This window comes from Macaca mulatta, chromosome 5, assembly GCF_049350105.2.
Source record: "Macaca mulatta isolate MMU2019108-1 chromosome 5, T2T-MMU8v2.0, whole genome shotgun sequence".
Classification (NCBI taxonomy): Eukaryota; Metazoa; Chordata; class Mammalia; order Primates; family Cercopithecidae; genus Macaca; species Macaca mulatta.
In genome coordinates this window covers 136,438,028-136,465,106 of record NC_133410.1, presented here as the reverse complement: position 1 = coordinate 136,465,106, position 27,079 = coordinate 136,438,028, and the positions used below count along the sequence as shown (strand labels likewise).

Here is a 27,079-nt window from a genome sequence, read left to right as displayed (position 1 = left end):
AGGGTCATGTCCTGGGAGGGCATGATGGTGTTCCCTGAAAACCTCCTACCAGAGCCATTACCAAGTTTGTATGTATGCATACTTGTCTCCCTTTCTAGACTCTGCACTCCTCAAAGTCAGGGGCAGTGTCTTACTCATCTCTGTATCTCCTTTGTGTAGTATGGCCCTTGGCACTTAGTAGGTATTCAATCAACATTTGTTGAATGGCTGAATCTTAAAGGTTAACTCAGTTTCTCTTAGGAGCTATTCATGGTTTGGTAATTCTTTAGTCTGTCCAAATCCTTTTAGACTATTTCCTACCAATTTCATCAACTGGGATAACAGGTATGGTACTGATGTGAGTACTTCCAAATACACCCCACTTAGGGGTCCAAAAGTATTCTATTGTTTGGTATGAGGAGATTGCATCTGGTTATTTATGCCATGCTACTAGCATCTCATATTTTATTTGTGCTCCTTCTCAGACTCCTCATCTGGTATCACCTCCATCTACCCAAATGACAAGTTTCAAAAGTGTTTTGAAAGATGACAGCATCACTAGAATAAGTACAAAGCCTCCCAGGATGAATGTTTTGATAATCATTTGGATATTTTATGGTATTTTCATGGGAAAAAATCAGGAAAAATGATCTGAAAAATGAACACCCTCTTTAGAGTCAACTTTAAAATCTTTAAGTATTACAAAGGCTCAGATTTTAAAATCTATAAAAATAGGATAATACACACATACACAGACACATAAACACACACATACACACATTTAGGGTTCTGATTCTCTTTGCTGAACATTTCATTGGCTATTTAGTCAGATCAGCCCCCAACAGGCCCCACAGCTTGGATGCTCTAGGAAAGAGATGTCATTGCAAATAGGAAAGAGATGAACACGGAAATTGAAATTAAAGCTTTCCTATTTCTAAGTACTGTTAAACAGATATGGATGTCAAGGAACTCTTGTCTTATTACTTGATATTTCTCTCTCTCTTTTTTTTTTTTTTTGAGACAGAGTCTCACTCTGTCACCCAGGCTGGAGTGACAAATCATACGGTGGCACAATCTCAGATCATTGCAACCTCTGCCTCCTGGGTTTAAGCAATTTTTGTGCCTCAGCCTCCCGATGTATCTGGGATCACAGGTGTGCACCACCATGCCTGGCAATTTTTTTGTAATTTTATTAGAGGCTAGGTTTTGCCACGTTGGCCAGGCTGGTCTCGAACTCCTGGCCTCTAGCAATCTGCCATGCCTGGCCTGATATTTCTTTTTCTTTTTGGTTCAAAATCATTGGTTTGCCAGCAATGATTGAAATAACCACCATGTCAAATGAAGAATGGTATGCCACTAAAAAAATTGTCTTGCAATTATAAAACAAGGACTAGAGAGACAACTTAGCTCCCAGAATGTACACACTTGAATGAGTACACACCTTAAGCAAGGTCCCCCTTTCTTCTAAACCATCAGAGCCCTGAGATTCTCTTTGCTTCCGTACTGCATTTGGTGTAGTATGGGGGCTAAAGCCATCATCTTCTCCACCTTCACAACCATTGTCAGATCCTCCACTGCTACGGGAAGGACTGGGCTTACGTGTCTTTAAGGAATAGTCACCAAAAAGGGTTCTTCTGCATGTTGGAGAAGTTGCTACTTTGGAAGTACCTTGTAGCCTACTGAGAATAGGGGAAGTGGTCAAGCTATCTGTTTTTTCACGTGATCCAGTAAGGAACCAATCAGCACAAGACAAACAGGGGGTTGGAGAAGATGCTAGCCGTTCATCTATGCGAGAATCTACTCCATTCAGCTGGTGAAGAGTTGTTTTGACCTGATCCACATATATACAGTCTGGTCCAGGACTCCCAATAGCTTTGGATGCGCAACCTCCAGCTTCTAATAGTACACATAGCATATAATGTTTCTATAGGGAAAAAATACAAATGTAGGTTTAGCTACCATGAAAATATTTACATAAAATGTGCATGTATAAATTTATAAATATTGAAGATATAGAGGCATATGGCATAATCATGTGATGATTATTAAAAATTCCTCCCTCATCTTTCCTTTTTGGTTATTATCAATGCTTCCTGATCCCAGCTGAAAACAATCTTACACTGCCTTATCTTGATATACCATCAAACCACTTCTTTTGAGACACAGAATTCCCTAAGATAGCTGTCAAGAGCCTCAGTTACTGGAAGTCCTTTCATCTGCAATTGCACATTTATTCTGTTTCTGATTCTATATTCTTTTCATGCCTCCCTCCATCTCCAAAACAAGCCAATGGAAAAAACCACTATAGAAAGGGGAACAAAAGACTTTAGAAACCTGCTAAAATCTTTTCTTAGATTTTATTAATATTTGTCCATGAGTATTAAATGGATGAGGCATGTAACATTTCCTTGAATACTGGTATTAGACAAACGAATAATTTTACATGAGCATGTTTGTTTGTGTATTTATTTAGACAGTCAATAGATACCTATCTACCGCTACATCCCTCAATCCCAGCTGAAAAGAAAAAAAGAAAAGAAAAGAAGAAAAATCCCAAGAAAGAAGCTGAGGTAAACTTACCAAGCCAACAACTAGCAAAAAATATCTTCCTTCAGGTTCCGGAAAGACTTCAGCGCTTGAGTCTGCCAAAGGTCGGAGGTGATACTGAGGAAACACTTCTCTCCATATTATCAACTGACCAATTCTTTGTTTTGCTGCTAAAGGCAGCAGGCAATAGTGGCGACAGTATACGGCAATATCAATAAGATCATCCTTGGGTAAATGATTGCATATCAAATAACCCTTGAATTTAACCACAAAGAGCAAAAGTCTACCAGTGATATAAAGCAATAGTCCCATAATATATTTCTAAGAGTTTTATAAACACTTCTTCACTTGATTTAGAATATTCTAGTTTCAAATGGTGTAAATGAAGATATAGTAGATTTTTTTTTTTTTCTTGAGGTCAAAGTAGAGCTCAAATGATAACTTAAGGTCTACCAACAGGCAGACTTAAGCACAAAGCAAGATCACCTCTGCACAGTATAGCTTCAGTATTTGGCAAAATTAGAAAAGAACTGAATTCTGATAATGGAAAGTCAAGAAGCACGGGTCATGACAGAGACTTTTCACTGTGCACCCTTCCCTATGGCTTCTTTGTTAGATATGTTTTACATTGTGTTTAAAAATCCTTTTTTAAAAATAAAAGTACTTAAATTCATTTGATGCTTTATTTGCTTTACATGAACATGAACTAAATGTTATATAAGATTTATTTAAAAGATGTAGGTTATTTTTCTTTTTTTTTGAGACAGAGTCTCACCCTGTCGCCCAGGCTGGAGTGCAGTGGCGTGAACTCAGCTCACTGCAGCTTCTGCTTCCCAGGTTCATGCCATTCTCCTGCCTCAGCCTCCTGAGTAGCTGGGATTATAGGCACGCACCACCATGCCCAGGTAATTTTTTTTTTGATTTTTAGTAGAGATGAGGTTTCACCATGTTAGACATGCTGATCTTGAACTCCTGACCTCTGGTGATCCACCTCCCTCGGTCCCCCAAAGTGATGGAATTACAGGTGTCAGCCACCGTGCCCAGCCAACTTTTCAACACAGGATAAAAAATACACTCTTTCAAAAGGAAATCCAGAAAAATATTGTTCTCTCTTACAAACTTGGTCCTTTGAGTATTGTTTCTCCTGTGCACATTTGTAAATACTTTATAAATGCTTTAGAATGCAATGAAACCATAAATATTTATTATTTACAAATATGTAGATGCAAATCTTGTTTTAAGGTCTTAATCTGGTCAGGCATGGTAGCTCACGCCTGTAATCCCAGCACTTTGGGAGGCCAAGGCAGGAGGATTGCTTGAGCCTCGGAATTGCTTAAGCCCAGAAATTGGATGTTGCAGTGAGCTATGACTGTACCCTGCGCTCTAGCCTAGGTGGCAGAGCGAGACCCTGTCTCTAAAGTGAGAAAGATCTTAATCTTATGGTACCTACATTTAAAAGAAAAGAGATAAATGTATTTTTCATGTTTGTAAAATTTTTGACAATTTAGGTCTGTTTATACAATGCTGGACATTTAGACTTCCAGCTTCAACTTACCTTGTAAAATAGAGAAGACCCCAAAATTGTATACAGCCGCCTCATGTCATAGTAATCCTCAGACTGGGGGAAAAATTCATAGTGGATTTTATATTTTTATTTTTTTGTGATAAAAATTCCAATTAAGCTATAATAGTTAAAATGAAAATTATATTCTTTAGTAACTAAACTTTTCATAGTGTCATCTTTAGAAATCAATATACTAGAGTATTAGGATGAAATATAATATGTATATGTTTATTTCACTGAGAACAACCTTATTTTTTATTCTTTTAAGATGCTTGATTAGAGACATTAAGAACATAAAATCTGTTACTCTATGAGGGATTTCTTACAACATACCTTTTTAGGACAAAAAACTTTTACTCTACATCATCTACAGTATCCAATATTACCATATGCTATTTTTGAAAGCACTAATTGATGCAACCTATTTGCAAGCTACTGAGTAGTATGTAAAAAAAATTAAGTATACATACCCTTTGAATAATTCTACTTCTAGAAATCTACAGGAATACTCAAGCAATGGAATCATGATTTTTATATAAAAAGCTAACAGTTGGATTATTTGTAATATGGAAAAATCAGAGATAACATGATATTCAACAATAGAGGAATGGCCAGCAAAACTAGATATACCACAGAATATCACAGATATGTTAAAAAAATATGATTGATCTATATGAGCAGGCATAAAAGGTTTCAGATACACTGCTCAGTAAAGAATGCAAGCTGCAGAACAAAATATACACTATCATCTGATTTCTGTTAAAAATAGCATCCCCACCAACTATATACATGTGTGTTGGTTTGTGTGTGGGAATGTATGTATATGGAAAAAGGTCTGGAAGGATACATTCCAATCCATAAGAGCAGTTACACCTGGGGATGGAAGTGAGAGAAAGGGATAAGCGAAGGTATTTGCTTTTAATAACCATGCTTAGAGCTTCACCCTGTACACAGCTATTACTTTTATAAGCTTTTTTTCTTCTTAAAAAACCCAACGAAACCTAAAGAAAACTAAAAACTGGAAATAACACAGCCATTCCTCAGTCAGGGAATGGATAAACAAATTGTGATACATGTATATGATGGAATACTACTATTCAGCAATATTAAGTACTGAACTGCCTGCACAGTAGCAGGAATGAATCTTAAATCCATTATGCTAAGTTAAAGCCAGACACAAAAATTACCTACTGTATGATTATTTATTTATTTACATTCTCAAGACACATGTGGAGTGTCTGGTTTATTCAAAGGGGCTGTCAGAGGCCTGACCACGGAGCAGGAACCAAATAGTTGGCAGCAATGGGGCTGAACAGGGCAGGGATGCCCAGGTACGAGAAGAGGGGTGTGCTGAGCAACCAGAGCAGCATTACGGCCAGGTTGAGCAGGATGACTCACTTTATATGACATCCTGGAAAAGGCAAATCATGGGGACAGAACACAGATCAGTGATTGCCAGAGGTTGGGGGTATAGAGAGGGGTTGACTATAAAGGGGAAAGAAGAATTTACTGAATGTAAATTACACCTTAATAATAATTTTTAAAAACTAAGGAAAACACAGCATTAGGATTAAATCTTTAATTTCACCAAAAAGTATAGAATAGATCCTTATTTTCATATTTTTTTAATTAAGGCAAAATTCAATGTGAAGTGTTCTGTGAGTTTTGACAAATGCATACAGCTATGTAAGCACCACCAAAATCGAAATGTAGAACAGTTCCCTCAGCACCTCCCTAAACCAACTTTTTTTCTGAGTAGTAGTCCATTCCTGGATATACCAGAATTTGTTCTGGTATTCACACCTGCTGATGGACAGTTAAGTTATTTGAGTTGTTTCCACTTTTTGGCTATTACAAATAAAGTTATTTTGTATACAGGTCTTTGTATTACATATGCTTTCAGTTCTCTTGGTTTAAAAAGACAGGAACAGACTGGTTGAATTATATGGTAGGTATATGTTTAGGTTATTAAGAAATTGCCAACTGTCTTCCAAAGTAGTTGTACCATTTTACATTCTCAATTTATCCATTTTTTCTTTTATGAATTGTGGTTTTTTTTGTTTGTTTGTTTTGTTTTTACTGTATCTAGGAATCCCAATAGATTATCTTTAACCATAGAAAATATTGTTAATTCCACTGCTCATTAAAATAGTGTTCTATAAAGGCAGGAATTAGATTTTTAAATTAAACACTGGATGTAAGTTCCAAAAATCAGATATTTTAATATTTTAGTTCTGAACTGCTCCTAATGGTTAATATCCATCTAAACATTTTCCATTACTCAAAAAATTATGAGCCATAAGAGTTTACCATGCCTAAATTTCTATTGTTTTTACAGACAAAACACCCTTCCATTTGTTTAGGGTGTTTGTTAAGACTCAGTTACCCCTTCAAGTTAACATTCTCCTCCCAATTTCACTGGCAATCTTCTTGAGAATAATCCACACCTTATGGTTTTTACTTCCCTTACTTCCCATTTACTTTGTAAAAGAACTTTTATTACTGAGAATTTCAGCGTATACAAAAAGGGAATTGTATAATTAGTTCCTGTATAGCCATCACCACCCAGGTTTAACTATGACCAGTCCATGGCTCATCTTGTTTCACCTGTATCATCATCTTCCCTTCCTCCTGCTGAATTATTTCAAAACCAATACCAGATATTATATCATTTCATCTGTAAACACTTCAGAATGTATGTATAAAACAGAAGGAATTTAAAAATACATATAATCATAATACCATTATCACAATATAAAGAATTATTTTCATCTAATACCCAGTCATTTGTGCTTACATTTCCTTGAATGTATGAGACTCATGAATAGATTCAGCCTAATCTATGAGATTCGTTGTCTCATAGATGTTTTTAAAACTTTGTTTGAATTAGGATCTACGAAAGGACATATATACACTTGGTTGATAATATTCAGTCTCTTGTAACTGAGTTCTCTCTCAACTTCTCTCCCTTCTCCCCAACTTCAGACCACCCTTTTCTAATTTATTTGGAGAAGAAACTGTCCTGCAGTATTTGCCAGTCTGGATTTTGCTGACTGCAACCCCTCTTCCCCAAATGGGGTCATTTAACATGCCCCCTTTTCAATGGTATTTCCTATAAATTAGTAGTTAGATCTTGAGGCCTCATCAAGCATATTTTATAGGTGGTCTGTGTGCTTCCATCAGGAACAACATATTATCTGTTGCTTTTCTGTTTGTGATATTAATAGCTGTTGATGACCATTGCCTAGATCCATTAATTCATTGAGGGACTGCAAAATGGTGATATTCCAATTCTGTGTCTTTCTTGACATTTCAGTTAGACTACTTTCATTAAAAGAAGCTCTCCTTCACCTCCGTTTGGTAACCTTGACATATGGTTTAGACAGGAAAGGCAGGATAAATGTCTGATTTTTCTTCATTTAACAGTTTTCACAAAAACAAGTTGATGCCCTCATATTCTCCAAAGTTGACTAGCAAGTTTCTTTTTTTTTGTTTTTAGTATCTTTATGCACTTATGAACTTATACATATCTGATGTGTTTCAATCTGTTGTAGGTATTTCCTTATAGATGTTCAACAGGGAGCCTCTTCAAGTTGTCTCATGACAATTTGAGCTCTACCATAACCCTATTAATTTTTGGAAAGCCTTCTGAATTTCTGATACGACAAGATGTTCTCAGACTTATCTTGTACATTTTCAGCCCCAAGTTTGAATGAGCCAATTCTTGAGGAGTCCTGGTTCCTTTTGGTGAGAAATGTTATTTATACACCATGGCCTGGGTATTAGTGGTACTTATCATTACTGCGACGGTCACTATTGCTAGGCCTTTTCATTGGACATAGCTAGGAAATACAATAATTAAAATATTAAAAACCATATTGAGACTTCCAATTTAAGTACAGCTCTACAGGGTTCTTATTTAACTTAATCAGTATTACATTTATATTTGTTTTCCTCAAAAACTTAGTTCTTAGTGACACCAGTGTAATCAATCATTTTTAATCCCATAATATACATTGTGTAACAACTATTTCAACTGAGTAGAAAATCCTAAGGCAAGAAAATGGATTTTGTCACAGTCAAAACAGAGGACTAATGTGTATTTCAAGATTATTATATATCCACTTGGTAAATATTTAGAATAATGACTGGTATACAAAACAAGAATTCAACATTGAGGCTTTTGTAAAACTTACTCCTTCTCTTACCAGTTCTGCAAAATCTGCAGCCTCCAAGTCACTTAATGCCATGTCTAATTCCATCTATGTTAAAAAAAAAAAAAAAGAGAGTAACATAAGCATTTGACTCATATTAGTTACTTTTTTAGTAATGGCCATACAAAAAGTGCTTAATTACTACTTGAAAATTGAGTATCTTTCTCCTTTGTGTTACTTAAGAAATGTCTCAAAATGGAACATAATGTTTTCAAGCTTTGCAATTATAAAAGTTTACTTATTTAACATATTGTTTTTAAGCTTTGCAAACATAAAACAACTTACTCATTTAACATAGCATATTTCAACTAAATCTCAATAACTGCAAAATGGGTCTTCAGCATATATTCAATGCATAGTAAATTTATGAGCTTCAGAAGTTGCTTTCCAGTTTTAAGTTAGAAATTAATTTAACCCTTTTGATTTCATAGAAGAAAGTGAAAATCAGTCTTAAGGTAGCCAACTTATTTTGAGTTGTTCTTGTTTCTCCATTTTTTGTATATTACTCAACGGTTGGATTCTTGAAAAATATCAACATTCTTCCCTGTCTTTCTCCTGGACACAATGTTTTGCATTCAAGGGTTGTCAATCTTTATTCCTAGATTAAAACACAAAGGCAAGTGTTCCTCTGGAATCTGGCACAGTTCAACTATCCCAGAGAGTTATCAGAAAAAAAACTCTTACTTAGGATTTGGGTTTTGTTTTTATGGAAATTGCCTGAGCTCTGTCATGTATCACCTTTGTTCTTCTTTGAAGCATTCCAAATTTAAAAACAGAATAAATTTAATCTGAAGTTTAATCTGTAATACAAATATATATATAAATCAAAACTATAGGCAATTGAATTTTATAGCATACATGCTATTTGTGAATAAGAACCCCCCCTTTTTTTTTGAGATGGAATCTCGCTCTGTCGCCCTGGCTAGTGTGCAGTGGTGCAATCTCAGCTCACTGCGATCCGCCTCCCAGAGAATCTTTTTTTTTTTCTTTAAAGGCCAAGGCACTCTCTGCAGGACTGTTTCACACACTAACTGTGTCTTACTGAGATGACAAAAGCTTTTGAAATATTAGTCATGCCTTTCAATGCTTTTCACACAGTATGAGTTATTACTCATTTGTGACCTACATTTTTCTGCATCTAGCAAATACTTCAGGTTCCCTTTTTTTGTGGCTATTAGTCTGTCTTGTGAAAAACCACAGGACAAAAAATTACAGATTTGTGGTATTTGATCTCAGAAACTGTTCAATGAGTTACTATTCCTGCTACTAAACTCTACAGGCTAATTAATGTACAATATTACTATAATATATATGTTTGTTTATATTCCTTAAATGAAAATATAAAAATATCTTTCTCTTAATTATTTCACTGTACCCTAGGAAAATATGATTGGAAAAAAAAAAAAAAACCAAAATGAGGAAATTCTCAAATACCTGGGAAGAAAAACTAAAGTAAGACCTCATCATATACTAAACCTGGAACAAATAAGTTTTTTCCAAGTTAAAAATAACTATTTAGTTTGTTTTTAAAAATAAGCAAGCAAAAATAACTATTTCCACCTAAAATTGCCAGGCATAAGTTACCCCACACACGATTTTTTTTTTTTTTTTTTGAGATGGAGTCTCCCTCTGATGCCCAAGGTGGAGTGCCAGTGGCTCAATCTTGGCTCACTGCAAGCTCTGCCTCCTGGGTTCACGCCATTCTCCTGCCTCTGCCTCCCAAGTAGCTGGGACTACAGCGCCCACCACCACGCCCGGCTAATTTTTTGTATTTTCAGTAGAGACGGGGTTTTGCCATGTTAGCCAGGATGGTCTTGATCTCCTGACCTTGTGATCCGCCCACCTCAGCCTCCCAAAGTACTGGGATTACAGGTGTGAGCCACCGTGACCGGCCTCACACACGTTTTAAACTAGATTTCTTTTTTGGACGTAGTTTCACTCTGGTTGCCCAGGCTGGAGTGAAATGGTGTGACCTCAGCTCACCGCAACCTCCGCCTCCCAGGTTCAAGTGATTCTCCTGCCTCAGCTTCCCACGTAGTTGGGATTATAAGCATGCACCACCACGGCCAGCTTATTTTGTATTTTTAGTAGAGACGGGGTTTCTCCATGTTGGTCAGGCTGGTCTTGAACTCCCAACCTCAGGTGATCTGCCCGCTTCGGCCTCCCAAAGTGGTGGGATTACAGGCATAAGCCACCACACCTGGCCTTTAACTAGATTTCTTAAGGCATTAAATTCCTTAATATTTTCTATGGGAAGATACATAGTCAATAAATCCTACTGTTTTTACTACAATGAGAAATCTCAAGAGAAATGGAATCAACCTAAGTGTTCATCGACAGATGAATGGATAAAGAAAATGTGCTATATGTACATAATGGAATACTATTCAGCCATAAAAAAGAACAAAATCCTGTCATTTATGACAATACAGATTAACCTAGAGGGCATCATGTTAAATGAAGTAAGCCAGGCACAGAAAGACAACTACCACATGATCTCACTCATATGTGGAACGTAAAAAAGCTGATATCACAGGAGAGTAGAATGGTGATTACTAAAGGCTTGGTTAGTTAGGGGAGAGGATGAATGAGGAAATGTTGGTCAAAGGAATTACAATCACAGATAAGATGAGTCAAATTTAAAAAATATATTTAGAACAGGTAAGCTTACAGAAATGAAACTATGCAAATGATTGCCTGTGGCTGGAGGGGTAGGGAGAAGAAGAAATTGGGAGGGGAAAGAGAGAAGTAAATAACTACTAATGGTCACGGAATTTCTTTATTAGATGGTGAAATGTTCTAAAATTGATTGTGGTGATGGTTAGGCAGCTCTATGAACAGACTAAAAATATTGGATTGTACATTTTAAATGAGAAAATTCTATGGTATGTGAAATATCTCAATGAAGCCATTAAGGAAAACGAACTTAAGTTCATGTAACTACTGTTCAAGCTGAAAATTTAAAATACACTGAGTAGAGAATCTTGACTATTAAACTGCTGTGCTATACTGCCTTAAATAAGTAATTGGCAATTTAAACAGATAGGGCTTTATTGGTCTAAAACAATGAGGTTTAATAATTTACTCTCATGTCTCCGAATGTTTCAGTATAAAGTGAAGGTCTTAAAAATATTTTGAACTAAAAAAAATGAAATCACAACTTATCAAAACTTATGTGGTACAGCAAAAGTGGTGTTCGGGGGAAATTTATAGCATTAAATGCATATATTAAAAAAAGAGAGATCTGAAATCAATAATCTAAGTTTCTATTTTAAGAAACTAAACAAAAAGCAAATTAAATCTAAAATATGCAGAAGAGCAGAAATAATAAAAAATTAGAGGAGAAATCAATGACAATGAAAACAGGAAAGCCATAGAGAAAAATCAATGAAACCAAAAGCTGGTTCTTCGAAAAAAAATCAATAAAATGTATAAGCCTCTAGCCTAACTAAGATAAAAATAGAGAGGACACAAATTACTAAAGCAGAAATGAAAGTGGGGGCATTAGTACAGAGTCCATGGACATTAAAAGGATAGGAGAAGAATACTGTAAACAACCCCATGCTCACAAATTTGATAACCTAGATGGAATGGAAAAATTCCTTGAATGATACCAGAAGAAACAGATACTATAAATTGGTCTATACTTATTAAAGAAATTGAATCAATAACGATTTAATCAACTTGCAAAAGCAGAATGCACCAGGCCCAGATGGGTAGACTGGTGAATTCTACCAAACATTTAAATAAGAAATTATACCAATTCTCTATAATTTCTTTCAGAAGACAGAAACAGAGGGAATACTTCCTAACTCAATCTATGAGGTCAGCATTATCCTAATACTAAAACTAGACAAAGACATTATAAGAGCAAACAAACAAACAAAAAAAGACAGACCAGTATCTTTCATGAACACAGATTCAAAAACCTCCAATAAAATATTAGCAGAGGGAATCCAACAATGTCTAAAAAGAAATATACACCACAGCCAAGGGAGATTTATCGCAGGTATGCAAGGCAGGTTTGACATTCAAAAACCAATTAATGTAATCCATCAAATCAATGGGCTTAAAAAAAACACATGATTCTATCAATATATGCAGAAAAAGCATTTGATAAAATCCGATACCCCTTCATGATAAAAACTCTTAGTATACTAGGAATAGAGGGAAACTTCTTCATCTTGATAAAGAATATCTACAAAAAACCTAGTTAACTTCATAGTTAATGGTGAGAAATGAGATACTTCCTAAGATCAGAAAGGGGAAAGGATGTTCCCTACCACCACTCCTTTTCAACATCATACTGGGAGGCCTAGCTAATGCAATAAGGCAAGAACACGAAATAAATGATTGGGAAGGAAGAAATAAAACTGTCTTTGTTCATAGATGACATGATTGTTTACATAGAAAATCTGAAAGAATTGACACAATCTTATATATTACAATTTTCTATATTAACCTTATATACTGTATCAGTATATAAGGAACCTCTGCTTCCCGGGTTCAAGTGATTCTCCCACCTCAGCCTCCTGAGTAGCTGGGACTACAGGCATGTGCCACCACACTTGGCTTATTTTGTATTTTTTGGTAGAGGTGGGGTTTCACTATGTTGGCCAGGCTGGTCTTGAACTCCTGACCTCAAGCAATCCGCCCATCTCAGCCTCCCAAAGCACTGGGATTACAGGCACGAGTCACTGTACCCAGCATAAAAGTCAATTGCTTTCCTATATACCAGCAATGAATAAGTGGAATTTGAAATTAAAAACACAATATCACATACCTTAGCATTCCCAAAAATAAAATATACTTAGTTATAAATTTAACAAAGTATACACAATATCTATATGAGGAAAACTACCATACTCTGATAAATGAAATCCAAGGAGAACTAAACAAATGGAGAGATATTCCATGTTCAAGGATAGAAGACTCAATATTGTCAAGATGTCAGTTCTTCACAACTTGATCTATATATGCAATGCAATCCCAATCAAAATTCCAACTAGGTATTCTAAAGTTTATATGGAGAAGCAAAAGACCAAGAATAGCCAGTACAATATTGAATGACAAGAACAAAGGCTTGGGACTGATACTATCCTACTTTAAGACTTAATATAAACCTACAGTCATCAAGACATTGTATTATTGGTGAAAGAACAGATAAATACATGAATGGAACACAGAGTCCACAAATACACCCACATAAATACTGTCAACTGATCTTTGACAAAGGAACAAATACAATGTAAAAAGGAAAAATGGTCTTTTCAACAAATGGTGCTAGAACAGCTGGGCACCCATATAAAAAATATCAATCTAGACACACACCATACACCCTACACAAAAATTAACTCTAAGTGGACCATATGTCTAAATGTAAAATGCTAAACTATAAAATTCCTAGAACATGGGAGAAAATTTAGATGACATTGGGTCTGACACTAACTTTTTAGATACAACACCAAAACCACAATCCATGAAACTGATAAGCTAGACTTCATTAAACTAAAAACTATTGCTCTGCAAAATACGATGTCAATAGAATAAGATGAGCCGCAGACTGGGAGAAAATATTTGAAAAAGACACATCTGATAAAGAACCATTATCTAAAATATACAAAGACCTCTTAAAACTCCACAATAAGAACACATACAAAAAAATTTAAAAATGGTTGAGAATAGGATTAAGATGGCAGATAGGAGGCAAGACTAGTTTGCAACTCTTGCTCGAATGGACAGGGCTGCATGTGGACATTCACATCGTGAACTTTTGCTCCAAGAACTATGGCAGAAACATACCAGGAAAGCTGAGAAAATCCGTAGACCCTTTGAAGGAACTGGATCACTGCTGCAGGCTCTCTGAGATGCTGAAAAACTATGAGTCTGCTTGCTTTCTCAATGGGGAGGCTCCTGGTCTGGGGCAAGTTCTAAGCCCTGGTCACTGGCTGCCTAGAAATAGACCCGGTGCTGTTGAGGGGGCATGGTGGGAGTGAGACTGGCTTTTAGGACTGCAGGCTGTGTGGGAGAGGGGTAAGGCCCGTGACTGCCGGTTTTCCCCTACTTCCCTGGTGACCTGTATGACTCAGCAGAGGCAGCCATAATCCCCCCTAGGAATACAACTCCATTGGACTGGGAACTGCACCTCCATCCCCCACAGCAGCTGCGGCAAGCCCTGCCCAAGAAGAGTTGAAGCTCAGACAATAACAAGCTCGGGCCTATCCCTGTCTCCACCTAGTAGTATTTCTCTACCTACTCTGGTAGCCAAAGACAAAGGTCATAATCTCTTGGGAGCTCTATGGCTCTGCCCACTGCCTGAGAAACCTGAATACTTAACCAGGTGTCCCTAGGGCAAGTTTACATCCTCCCTAGATGACTGCAGCTGATGCACTCTTGAAAGTGCCACCTCCTGACTGGAGGCCAACACAAAACCAGTGCACTAAACAAAAACACAACCAGGGACACCTTACAGAGTCCACTTCACTCCATTGCTACCTGCATTGGAGCAGGTGCTGATATCCACGGCTGCAAGACCTGAAGATGGATCACATCATAGGACTCTTTGCAGACACTTCTCAGTACCAGCCTGGAGCCCGGTAGCTCTGCTGGGTGGCTAGACCAAGAAGAGCAAAAACCATCACTACAGTTCAGCTCTCAGGAAGCTCCATTCCTAGGGGAAGGGGAAGAACACCACATCAAGGGATCATCCCATGGGACAAAAGAATCTGAATAGCAGCCCACGAATCCCAGATCTTCACTCTGACATAGTCTACCCAAATGAGAAGGAACCAGAAAAACAATTCTGGTAATATGAGAAAACAAGGTTTTTTTTTGTTTGTTTGTTTGTTTGTTTTTGTTTTTGTTTTTTTTTTGAGACGGAGTCTCCCTCTGTCGCCCAGGCTGGGGTGCAGTGGCCAGATCTCAGCTCACTGCAAGCTCTGCCTCCCGGGTTCCCGCCATTCTCCTGCCTCAGCCTCCCGAGTAGCTGGGACCACAGGCGCTGCCACCTCGCCCGGCTAATTTTTTGTGTGTGTTTTTAGTAGAGACGGGGTTTCGCCGTGTTAGCCAGGATGGTCTCGATCTCCTGACCTTGTGATCCGCCCGTCTCGGCCTCCCAAAGTGCTGGGATTACAGGCTTGAGCCACCGCGCCCGGCCAAGGTTTTTTTTTTTAACACCTTCAGAAGATCATACCAGCTCACCAACGATAGATCTAAACCAAGATGAAATCTCTGAATTGCCAGAAAAAGAATTCAGAAGGTCAATTATTAAGCTAATCAAGAAGGCACCCGAGAAACATGAAGTCCAGCTTAAAGAAATGAAAAACATTATATGGGATATGAAAGGAAAATTCTTCAGTGAAACAGATAGCATAAATAAAAAACAGTCACAACTTTTGGAAATCAAGGACACACTTTGAGAAATACAAAATATACTGGAAACTCTCATAACAGAATCAAACAAGCAGAAGAAAGAACTTCAGAGCTTGAAGAAAAGGCTTTTGAATTAACCCAATCCATCAAACACAAAGAAAAAGGAATTAAAAAAAAAATGAACAAAGCCTCCAAGAAGTTCGGGACTATGTTAAACGTCCAAACCTAAGAATAATTGGTGTTCCTGAGGAAGAAGAGAAATCTAAAAGTTTGGAAAACATATTTGAGGGAATTAATTGAGGAGAATTTCCCCAGCCTTGCTAGAGATCTAAACATCCAAATACATGAAGCTCAAAGAACACCTGCGAAATTCATCACAAAAAGATCATCACCTAGGCACATAGTGATCAAGTTATCTAAAGTCAAGACAAAGGAAAAATCTTAAGAGCTGTAAGACAAAAGCATCACGTAACCTATAAAGGAAAACCTATCATATTAACAGCAGAAACACAAAAAACTAGAAGGGATTGGGGTCCTATTTTTAGATGCTTTAAACAAAACTATTATCAGCCAAGAATTTTGTATCCAGTGAAACGAAGCTTCGTAAATGAAGAAAAGATATAGTCTTTTCCAGATAAACAAATGCTTAAAGAACTCGAGATGATTCAAAGACTTAAACAAATCTAAGACGTGAAACCACAAAGATGCTAGAAGGTAACATTGGAAAAACCCTTCTAGACATTGGCTTGGGCAAAGGCTTCATGACCAAGAACCCAAAAGCAAATGCAACAAAAACAAAGATAAATAGATGGGACTTAATTAAACTAAAAAGTTTCTGAATAGCAAAATAAATAATCAGCAGAGTTAACACCCCACAGAGTGGGAGAAAATCTTCACAATCTATACATCTGACAAAGGACTAATATCCAGAATCTACAAGGAACTCAAATCGGCAAGAAAAAAACAATCCCATCAAAAAGTGGGCTGAGGAGATGAACAGACAGTTCTCAAAAGAAGATATACAAATGGCTAACCAGCATATGGAAAAATGATCAACATCATTAACTATCAGAGAAATGCAAATCAAAACCACAATGCGATACCACCTCACTCCTGCAACAATGGCCATAATAAAAAGAAAAATAGATGTTGGTGTGGATGTGGCAAAAAGGGATCACTTTTATACTGTTGGTGGGAATGTAAACTAGTACAACCACTATGGAAAACACTGTAGAGATTCCTTAACTAAAAGTAGATCTGCTGGTTGATCCAGCAATCCCACTACTAGGTATCTACTCAGAGGAAAAGAAATCATTATACGAATAAGATATTTGCACACACGTTTATAGCTGCACAATTCACAATTGCAAAAATATGGAACCAGACGCCCATTAATCAATGAGTGGATAAAGAAAATGTGGTATATATATACCATGGAACACCACTCAGCCAGAAAAAGGAACAAAATAATGGCATTTGCAGCAATCTGGATGGAATTGGAGACTATTATTCTAAGTGAAGTAACTCAGGAATGGAAAACCAAACATCGTATGTTCTCACTCATATGTGGGAGCTAAGCTATGAGGATGCAAAGACTTAAGAATGATACATTGGACTTTAGGAACTTGGGGGAAAGAGCAGGGGGTGGCAAGAGATAAAATACTACACATTAGGTACAGTGTACACTCCTTGCGTGGTGGGTGAACCAAAATCACAGAAATCGTCATTAAAGGACTTATTCATGTAACCAAACACCACTTCTTCCCCAAAAACCGATTGAATTTAAAAAAATGGGCCAAAGGCCTTAACAAACAGTTCACCAAAGAAGATATTCAGAAGGCAAATAAGCACATGAAAAGATGTTCCATATCATATGGTCATCAGGGAAATGCAAATTAAAATAACAATGAGACAGAACTAGACACACAGTAGAATGACCCAAATCCAATATACTGACAACACTAAGTACTGACAAGGATATGGAACAACAGGAACTCTCATTCATTGCTGGTAGGAATACAAAATACAGCCACTTCAGAAGACAGTTTGGTAGTTTCTTACAAAACTAAACATTCTCTTGCTGTTTGACCAAGAATTAATTGTCCAAACGTGGAAGCAACCAAGATTTTCAGCGAATGGATGAATAAACTGTGGTACATCTGAACAATGAAATACTATTCAGCGTTAAAAAGAAATGAGCTATCAAGCCGTAAAAAGACAAAGAGGAACTTAAAATATGTATTACCAAGTGAAAGAATCCAATCTGAAAAGGCTACATACTATATGATTACAACTATATAACATTTTGGAAAATGCAAAACGATGGAGGCAGTGAAAAGATCAATTGTTTCCAGCGGTTAATGGAAAGGGAGGGATGAAAAAGAGGGATAGGCAGAACACAGAGGATTTCCGGGGCTGCGAAACTACTCTGTATAATACTACAAGGATGGATCCATGTCATTATAATCTGTCTAAATCCATAGAATGTACACCACCAAGAATGAACCCTAATGTAAATGATGGACTTTGGGTTATTATGATGTGTCAATGTAGGTTCATCAATTATAACAACTGTACCCCTGTGGTGGGGGAATGTTGATAATGGAGAGGCTATGCATGTGTGATGTATGGGGGAAGGGGGCATGTGGGAAATCTATACCTTTCTCTCAATTTTACTGTGAACCTGAAACTGCAGTAAAAAATAGAATTAAAAAAAAAAGCTTCAATTGTTGTTATTCAAATTTTATATTAATCAAATAGAGCTTTAGACTACTTTAGCAGAAGGTATCTAGCTCTCTTCCCAAAAGTATTGTTCTCAATCTCCTAACTGGACTACAAAATATAGAAAACAACTAAGCCAGATCCTCACTGTTTCCTGTGTATTAATTTCACCTGCTCAACTTGCCTGTGCACATCTAGAGGTTTTTCTGCATTCTGCAAAGCACGGCACAGACTTGAGGAACCGGCACAATGAACACTGATCTCCACACAGTAGTGTTAGATGTAACAAGGATAAAAGCAGCCAAAGCAATGACAAGATAAGCAACAGCTATGTTTTAAGGCAATGAATTAAAAATATATACCAGAATTCACACAGTGATTTCTCAATTTGATATTCTTTTAGGGTGAAATAAAGAAAAGCATATAAATCTTTTAAAGAAATATATGCTAAATTAACAAAACTCTCAATGAAAAAGAGGTAGCCTTCACATGCAATCTGTAAGCCCCCAATAGACAATATTTAAGAACATCTTAAACTTTTTTGAGGAAAGATAATATTTAATCTTAATGTATCTAAATTCTAAACACACTACCCCTAAAACATTAAGTACCTCTACTATTACAGAAAGAAGGGACTATATATTTTGAGGGAAGAGGTTTCTTTAATGAAGAAATTCTGACAGAGGGGCAAGAACCTAGGTAATGGCCAGGTAGAATGGCAAGCCTCAAGAGATGGTACCTTCTGACTCATGAAGTGGGCATGGGCCCTGTGGCTGAGGAAAAAAGACCCCCGAATGAGAATGGACATGAGACAGTCTTTGGAACCAGGGTCTTTCTCTTTTTTTTTTTTTTTTTTTTTAAAGTATCAACTTTATTGAGACAGAATGTACATTCAAATAAACTGCACCCATTTTAAGTGTATAGTTTGTTTTGATGAAGATATGCAATTGTGTAATTACCACCACTTTCAAGATATGGGTCTTTCTCTTTTAAAGGTAAAGTTATCTAGTTACTTTCTATGTTTCTACCTATATTGAACACTTACATCCTTCCGTCCCTCTTCCCTCCCCCTTTCCTTTCCCCTTTCCTTCTCCTTTCCTTTTTTCTTTTCTCTTCCTTTTTTCCTCTTTTTTCCTTTTCCTTTTTCCTTTCCTTTCCTGAGATAGGGTCTCACCCTGTTGCCCCACTGTAGTACAGCGGTACAATCATAGCTCACTGCAACTATGATAGAGTGGGGAGCCCAACTCCTGGGCTCAAGTAATCCTTCCACTTCAGCCTACTGAGTAGCTGTAATTACACGTGTGTGCCACCATGCTCTGCTAATGTTTAAAGTTTTTGTGGAGACAGGGTCTCCCTATGTTGTCCAGGCTGGTCTTGAACTCTTGGCCTCAAGTGATCTTCCCACCTCTGTCTCCCAAAGCACGAGGATTACAGGCATGAGCCACCATGCTCAGCCAATGCTTATATATTTTTATGAAAACATTAGGTAGAATTATATATCTCATACTTTTTAGTTTTTTATACAATTTAAGAAAATGGTAGGCCAGGTGCCATGGCTCATGCCTGTAATCCAGCACTCTAGGAGACTGAGGCGGGCAGATTGCTTGAGCTCAGGAGTTCAAGACCAGCCTGGGAAACATGGAGAAACATGGTCTCTACTAAAAATACAAAAATTAGCCAGGCATGGTGGTGTGCACATGTAGTTCCAGCTACCTGAGGGGCTGAGGGGGGAAGATCACCCGAGCCTGCGATGTGGAGGCTGCAGTGAGTTATGATTACGCCACTGCACTCCCACTCCAGCTGGGGTGACAGAGCGAGACCCTGTCTCACAAAAAAAAAAAAAAGAAAAGAAAAGAAAAAGGAAGGAAGGAAGGAAAGAAGGAAGGAAGGAAGGAAGGAAGGAAGGAAGGAAGGAAGGAGTAATTATTGTCCTGAAATATCAAAAGACCAGGCAGTTGATAGAGCTAAGGACAAAATAAAAACACCAGAAGGCAAAGCATCCTTTGAACATGCTCTAACACCTCATCTCCCTTCAAATAGTAATTGTATAATAATGCTCCCATAACTACAACTACAACATGCCAGGCACAATTCTAAATACTTCATGTGTAATAACTCGTAACTTTTCCATGAGGTAGGGACTATTATTTCCTCCATTTTACAGATGAGGAAACTGAACAAAGTGATTGATACATCAATTTAAATAACTATTAAACTGTCAAAAAGGCATTTATTTGATCATACACTGTAGAGTCTTATGAAGAGTAGGAACTTGAATTAAGTTTCTACTGTAACATAGCCTAGGTTTCTTCATAAGCAGAGAAGTGGCTATGGCATACTGCCTCATTTAATACTAATACAAATGCTGTAACTAAATAGATTATATGGTGGTCTACATTGATGAAAATGTCTGAAATAATCTTGCCAATCATTCAATAATAAAGTTATTCTAGGTATACAGATACAACTAAAATCATATTGATAATTCTTAACCATCATACAGTCTTACTATTGGTAGCTATCTATGGGACAAGCCAAAAGCTAATCACATATGTTCATGTAAAAAAAGATTTTGGTAGACTAGTGGACTTTGTATTTTAACTGAGAATATTGTTAGTCAATCAGGTCATCTACTTTTTTTGTACAGAAACATAATTCTAACTTGACAACCTTACATTATAAAATCAAAGTCACAAAATTCCAAAGGAAGATACACCATTTAATTATGATTTCTGAAAAGCAGTCCCAGCTTGGACAAAGCTTAAATTTAAAAGTAAGAGGAGAGAGCAAATCTCTACTTATAAAGAATAATTTCTCTTTCTGGGTTTATTGCACTGGACCTCCTATTTTGTCAACCAACTGCCTCTTTAATTTTTAACCACAATTCCAAAAATAACAAAAAGTCTACGAAAAAAGAAGATGCAAGATTATAATAAGCCACCTGGTCTGGTTCTTCTTTATAATATCTAAGATTACCTTGATTTCCAGTGGAAGAGTGAGCCACCGGACTCCAGGGAGGTTGTCTAAAAGTACTGCACTGGAAGCATCGTACTGCTGAGCACTGGGACTGGCGCTGGAATGCAGTTTCGCGGGCTGAAGCGCTCTTTGAAAGAACAAGTTAAAAAAATGATCCAAACGAGGAACATTCTCAATCTGGCAAAAGGCACTGGAGAAATAAGAGCTGTAAGTTAGAACAACATATGGAAATGGTGGTCATTTTTTGTGTGCTCCTAAGGGAACTGGATCTTTCCCAACTACATAGGCTATCTTCCTCACTCCTCTCCTTTAATAGAATTGCTGCTAGAATGTTACTGACGGATTGTGTAAAGAAATTCACCCTGTCCATACTTTTTACCCTAAAACTTACTCTCAAATGTATCGAGTAGATGGTTCTATGGAAGAACCACAGGGCTAACACAAGTGACATATCTATAACAGAAAGGGCTGAAATACCCTTTTTGTAAAAAAGGTAGGTTGTTCTTACCTCTGACTATCTCTCAACCATTTACAACTCCTGAAATCTTTCAGGCAACGTGGAATGATAAAGAGATTTTGAACTTTGTAATAGAACAGATGTGGCATATCACAGCTCTTTGTAGGTAGCTATCAAAGGCAAATCACCCAACCTCTCTCTAACTTTGGTTTCCAACTCTGTAAAAATAGGGTTAATACAATCTAACTCACATGCAGAATGCCTAGAACATAACAAGCATAAGTTCTTGTTATGCTTATTATTTGCTGGTAAACAGTAAGTACATAATAAGCATAAGTTATTTCCTCCCCTCGTTACTGCTGAAGGTATAATATTAAAGAACTCAAAAAACAAAATGACAGAAAAAACCGAAATACTTGGTTTTAGCCATATAAAAGTAACACAGCATTGACTGCAAGCATTTATTGGAACAGCTCACTGAATGACAAAATAGCAGGTACATATGCTATCGGTGTACCAAAATATTATTCGCTGATTCATCCAACAAATATTTGAGTGACTACTACATTCCAGGCACTATTCTCATTGCTGGAGTTATGGCAGTAAAAATATCAAGACAAAAGACAATGAACTCTCATGAATCTTATGTTCTAATGGAGAAACACAGCAAATGAACAAATGGTAAAAAACATGAATTCGTATAAAGGACTATGCAGAAAATAGCACAATGTGAATGGGTGGTGTGACAGGTTGGCTATTTTAGGTTGAATGGTTGGAGAAGAATCTCAGAGAAAGGGCATTTGAGCTGATATTCCAACGTCAGGAAGATCCAGCAAGAAGAAAAAGTACAAAAGCCCTGGGGTGGGGAAAAGCTTTGCCAGGGTGTTTGCACCCTGAGCAAAGGAGCAGAGGAGGCACGTGTGCTTTGATATCTGAAGTCAGAGGGGTAGGTAGGAGCCAGATAATAATGTAGAAAGATCACTCTAACTGCTATATGAAAATTAGTTCAAGTGGCAAGATTGAAGGGAAGGAGACCAGTTAGGAGGCTACTGAAGTGTGTGAGAGATAGCAGTGGCTGGACAGGGCAATAGTAAAGATAAAGAGAAACGGACACATTGGAGATTCTGAAGACAGACTGATGAGGACTTGCTGATGAATTAGTTGGGAATGGTGAAGGAAATTGTTATAGCTTTAATTTGGTCACAACATTAAACTGGTAGTATATAGTTAGTTTTCTATGGCTCATAGAGAATTAACCAGCTCACAACATTAAAAAGATAATTAAGTCTCTACACTTTTTGGTCTTTTTGTTATTTTTCACAATTGGCCCTTAATATCTTTCATAATCAGAAAAAAGTTGTTATAAAAAATTATTACAAATGTCTATTAATAACATCCTGGATTCACTGTGCTTCTTGGTTTTAAGAACTCAATGGATCTTCATATTTATTATTGTAGTTTGCTCTTTAAATTCTCACTTGAAGTAGAAAAGAATTAAATTTGCTGCCATCAAAAAGATACTTTCACTATCAATGGAAGATAAATTTCAAGATGAAAGAGAAATTAAGTCCCTCTGTCCCCAGTCTACTCTAATGGAATTTGCAGGACAACTCCAATGGACTATTTTCATGTATGAAACTCATTGCAAAAATTTAATCTTTGATAATCTCTGGTTTTATGAAAACAAAAAACTTTAATTAGGGCAAAATATGGCAAAGTTTGCCTCTCTCGAGTAAACTTAAAGAGGCAGTTCATAACCACAGTCTTACTCTTCATTGGTTAAAAATTTCCTTACTAGTAAAAGGTAAAAGGACTATTTATGGATGCCCAGCTCTTTGTAGCTCACTCATTTGGAAAATGTTGGTAAGTGATCAGGTTTGACAGGGATGTGCCTCCTCAGTGGTTCCTCTAGAGAACACTGCACTGCAAACTAGATAATTTTCCCAGATGACACCATCACAGAAAATTCCTTCATGACGCTGTCAGAACAATAAGAACAAAGATCCACTATAGATAAACAGAGAGCTGATATCACTATGGTTTGGAAAAATGTATAAACTGCCTTTGGATTTTTGTATTGATATACTCCTAAGGCTTTAAACACAAAGATACCATTTTAGCCCTCAGAAATACAAGAACAAAAGTCACTAAGAGAAAAATCGATTTCCCATACCCAGTTTTGTGTGCTCAAATGTTAAATGTTACCTCAAATTTCTGCCTTCAGATCAAGAAGGTTAAAAAAGCAAGAAGCAGAAAAATATGCATAGCAGCACACTTTTATTAAAAAGGGAATATATTTTTATTATATAGAAAAATATATGGAAGGACACAAACAAAATCAGTCAATACTGTCTCTACTGTATGTCTTTCTTAAATAATACTGCATAAATTTTTTGCTAAAGAATTTTTTTTGAGAAAGAACCATCATATTTCAGGATAGGGAATTTAATGGTCTTATAAGCAAAAAAAACTACAAAAATATATTTTAAGTCTTTCTCTTTTCTGTATCTGTTATGAAGAAATACTCTTACATTTGACCCTCCAGAAATATATCAAATCAGAATACAGTTGTGGTTATGTCACTAATTCACTAAGAAATTTCACTAAAGTCATATATGAGACCAAAAACAAAACAAAACAAACAAACAAAAAGGAATCAAATGAAAAACTGCCTACTGTTGTAACATAAAAGCCAGTAATAAAAGATGAGAAAATAAGAAGAGGAAGGAGAAAAAGAAGGAGGTGGAAGAATAAGGAAAGAGAAAGGAGGAAGGAAGAGGAGAAGGAAGAGGAAGGAAGAGGAGGAGGAAAGAGGGAAGGAGGAGAAAGAGGAGACAAATAACTAACCTGTCAAGCAAGAAATGGTCTGAAATGCAAAAGGTGACTTAGAATCATGTAATTAAAACTTGAGAGTCAATTTCAAGAAGTACTTACCTATCTAAAGAACCATACATAAATTTTAAGGTTTGGACGACATTTTCTATCATGTTCCTTAGCCGAGGAAGAGGAACTCTAAAAAAGTAAAATTACACGTATTAATTTACAGCATAATCAAATGACATTTATCTAAAAGAAGCAGATCATCCTTGAATTTTACACATACGGAATGTGAAAAATGTATGTGTCAACTCTGAGTAAAGCTGTATAAAATGGTCGCTTTCAATGACCATTGATCACTTTATTCTAGATTTAGTTCCAGCATGAATCTAACAGGGACTTTATAACACCACTTATTTGCAAATCATGTAACTCTCTAAAGTTCAGTTTCTTCATCTGTAAAATGAGGCCAATAGTCACCAAGCCCTTCTCAGATTGATTCTGAGGATTAAATGAAATTAATGCAAATAAACTAGTTTTTACAAGACCTGGGCCCACACACACAAAAAAATGCTAAATTCTTGACACTTTTTAGTATTACCCACATATCAACTGGGCCTCCAAATCCTGTGACAAAAACACACTCTTAATTGAAATGGAGAATGGGAAGAAAGTAGGAGAAAGGAAATAAAGAAATGGACTTATATTTTCTCATTGAAGCCTTATAAGAATTTTACAAGGTAGCTCTTATTATTCCCATTATGCCAGTGAGTAAACAGAAGTCCAAGAAGTTACATAATTTCTGCAAGGGTAGAAAGGGAGTAGAGCCTGCTGGTGAGCACTCATCTTCTTAGACCCAAAGTTATTCTCCCACTACCCTACACTGTCCTCCTGGTTAGGTTTCCGCTATTCACTGCAGCCATCACGGGCATGTGATCTTCCCATCTGAAAACACATATCCCTCGATCATGTGCCCCACCCTAAATTCTGTGGGACAGCACTTTTCTTACCCTGCTTATAAAAGGCATAGAGGTGAGGAGGGAAACACGCAGTCTATGGCACTGAAATGGACGAGGAGAAAATCCCAGGGCTTTGAGTTCAATTACAAAGCACGTGCAAAATGTTGGTGATATGAAGACATGTAAGTTGACACTGAAGAGGTGCTTGTGCGTGATCTCTCAATACTCTATTTCCAAGTTTGAATAAATGAGAATACTACTACCTATCTTTTAGTTATGTGAAATGAGATGGAAGAGGGAAAATAATCTGGAACAGAAGGTTGGTGTGAGCATTTAAGAGAAGGGTAAAGAGATGGCTCAAGCTTACTTTTCAGTGGAAGCTCAGGAAAGAGAATAAAGGGGATCTTCAAGTTAATTCTAACTTATCAAGCCAAGTTCTTTAGTATAGGAATGACATAAATATTTAGGGAAGATGGCCTCCCTTCCCCCACCCTGATTAATAAAGATTAAGAAACTGGCTAGAGCATCCCTCATGTGGCACAACCTTGGTCCAGAGTTCAGCAGTGACAGTCCTTTGTTGGCTTCAAGATACAACCTCACCTGGAAACTGTCTCTGCTTAGCTGATTCGGCTGGTGTTATCAGAGTGTGGTTGAACAGCCTTTGCTCAGTTCCTTAGCCAGGTCTGCCTTTCCTCTCTCTAACTGCCTATGCTACCTTTATCTCACCACTGTATTTTCTTTCTTCTCTTTTGCCTTTTGGGCTGATACAAAAGTCTTAAAGAGACATGTTTTACTCTGCTGCTACATACTAAATCATCTCATTCTGGATGTTCTCCAATCCTTGTAAACCCAAAATTTATTTCTTTTCTTTTCTTTTTTTTTTTTTTTTTGAGACATTGTCTTGCTCTGTCACCCAGGCTGGAGTACAGTGGCAGCATCACAGCTAACTGCAACCTCCGCCTCCAAGGCCCATGCAATCCTCCCACCTCAGTCACCCAAGTAGCTGGGACTACAGATGCATGCCACCGTGCCTGGCTAATTTTTGCATTTTCTGTAGAGACAGGGTTTCACCATGTTACCTACGCTGGTCTTGAACTCCTGAGCTCAAGGAATCCACTAGTCTTGGCCTCCCAAAGTGCTAGGATTACAGGTGTGAGCCACTGCCTGGCTGTAGACCCATACTTTCTAAACAACTCTTTTGTTCCTCATAATCCAAACCCTCAGGGCAGTCTCTGAGAAGGGTTCAGTATCCTATTTTAGACAGAAAAACACACATTTTTTCTCTTGTGTGGCTGGTTAAGGAGTGCCCTCATCTAGTATATGTCACAGCGCCATTATCCCCCATGTTAAAAGATTTGAACCCCACATTTATGATAGATTATATTTCTTTCTGTCCAAAATTAAAGTTACCTTCAAAATATAATCATTTTGATATTTTTCACTGTAGCCATCTTTGGAATTCCTGTTGTGATGG

At 37.0% G+C, this 27,079-nt stretch overlaps 1 protein-coding gene across 4 annotated transcripts in view; it reads right to left on the bottom strand.

The window, feature by feature from the left end:
* INTU (inturned planar cell polarity protein) overlaps positions 1-27,079 on the bottom strand; it is a 97,367-nt gene that overhangs the window by 10,718 nt on the left and 59,570 nt on the right. For 2 of the 4 annotated variants that reach the window (XM_015139184.3, XM_001104977.5), the window contains exons 7-12: positions 24,764-24,841; positions 21,373-21,562; positions 8,299-8,352; positions 4,082-4,144; positions 2,560-2,781; positions 1,421-1,903 (exon numbers count right to left, since the gene is read on the bottom strand). In XM_015139184.3, coding sequence (XP_014994670.1) covers positions 1,421-1,903; positions 2,560-2,781; positions 4,082-4,144; positions 8,299-8,352; positions 21,373-21,562; positions 24,764-24,841 — 1,090 coding nt within the window. The remainder of the gene's footprint in view (positions 1-1,420; positions 1,904-2,559; positions 2,782-4,081; positions 4,145-8,298; positions 8,353-21,372; positions 21,563-24,763; positions 24,842-27,079) is intronic. The other 2 variants (XM_078002231.1, XM_015139185.3) reach the window with 1 other exon arrangement.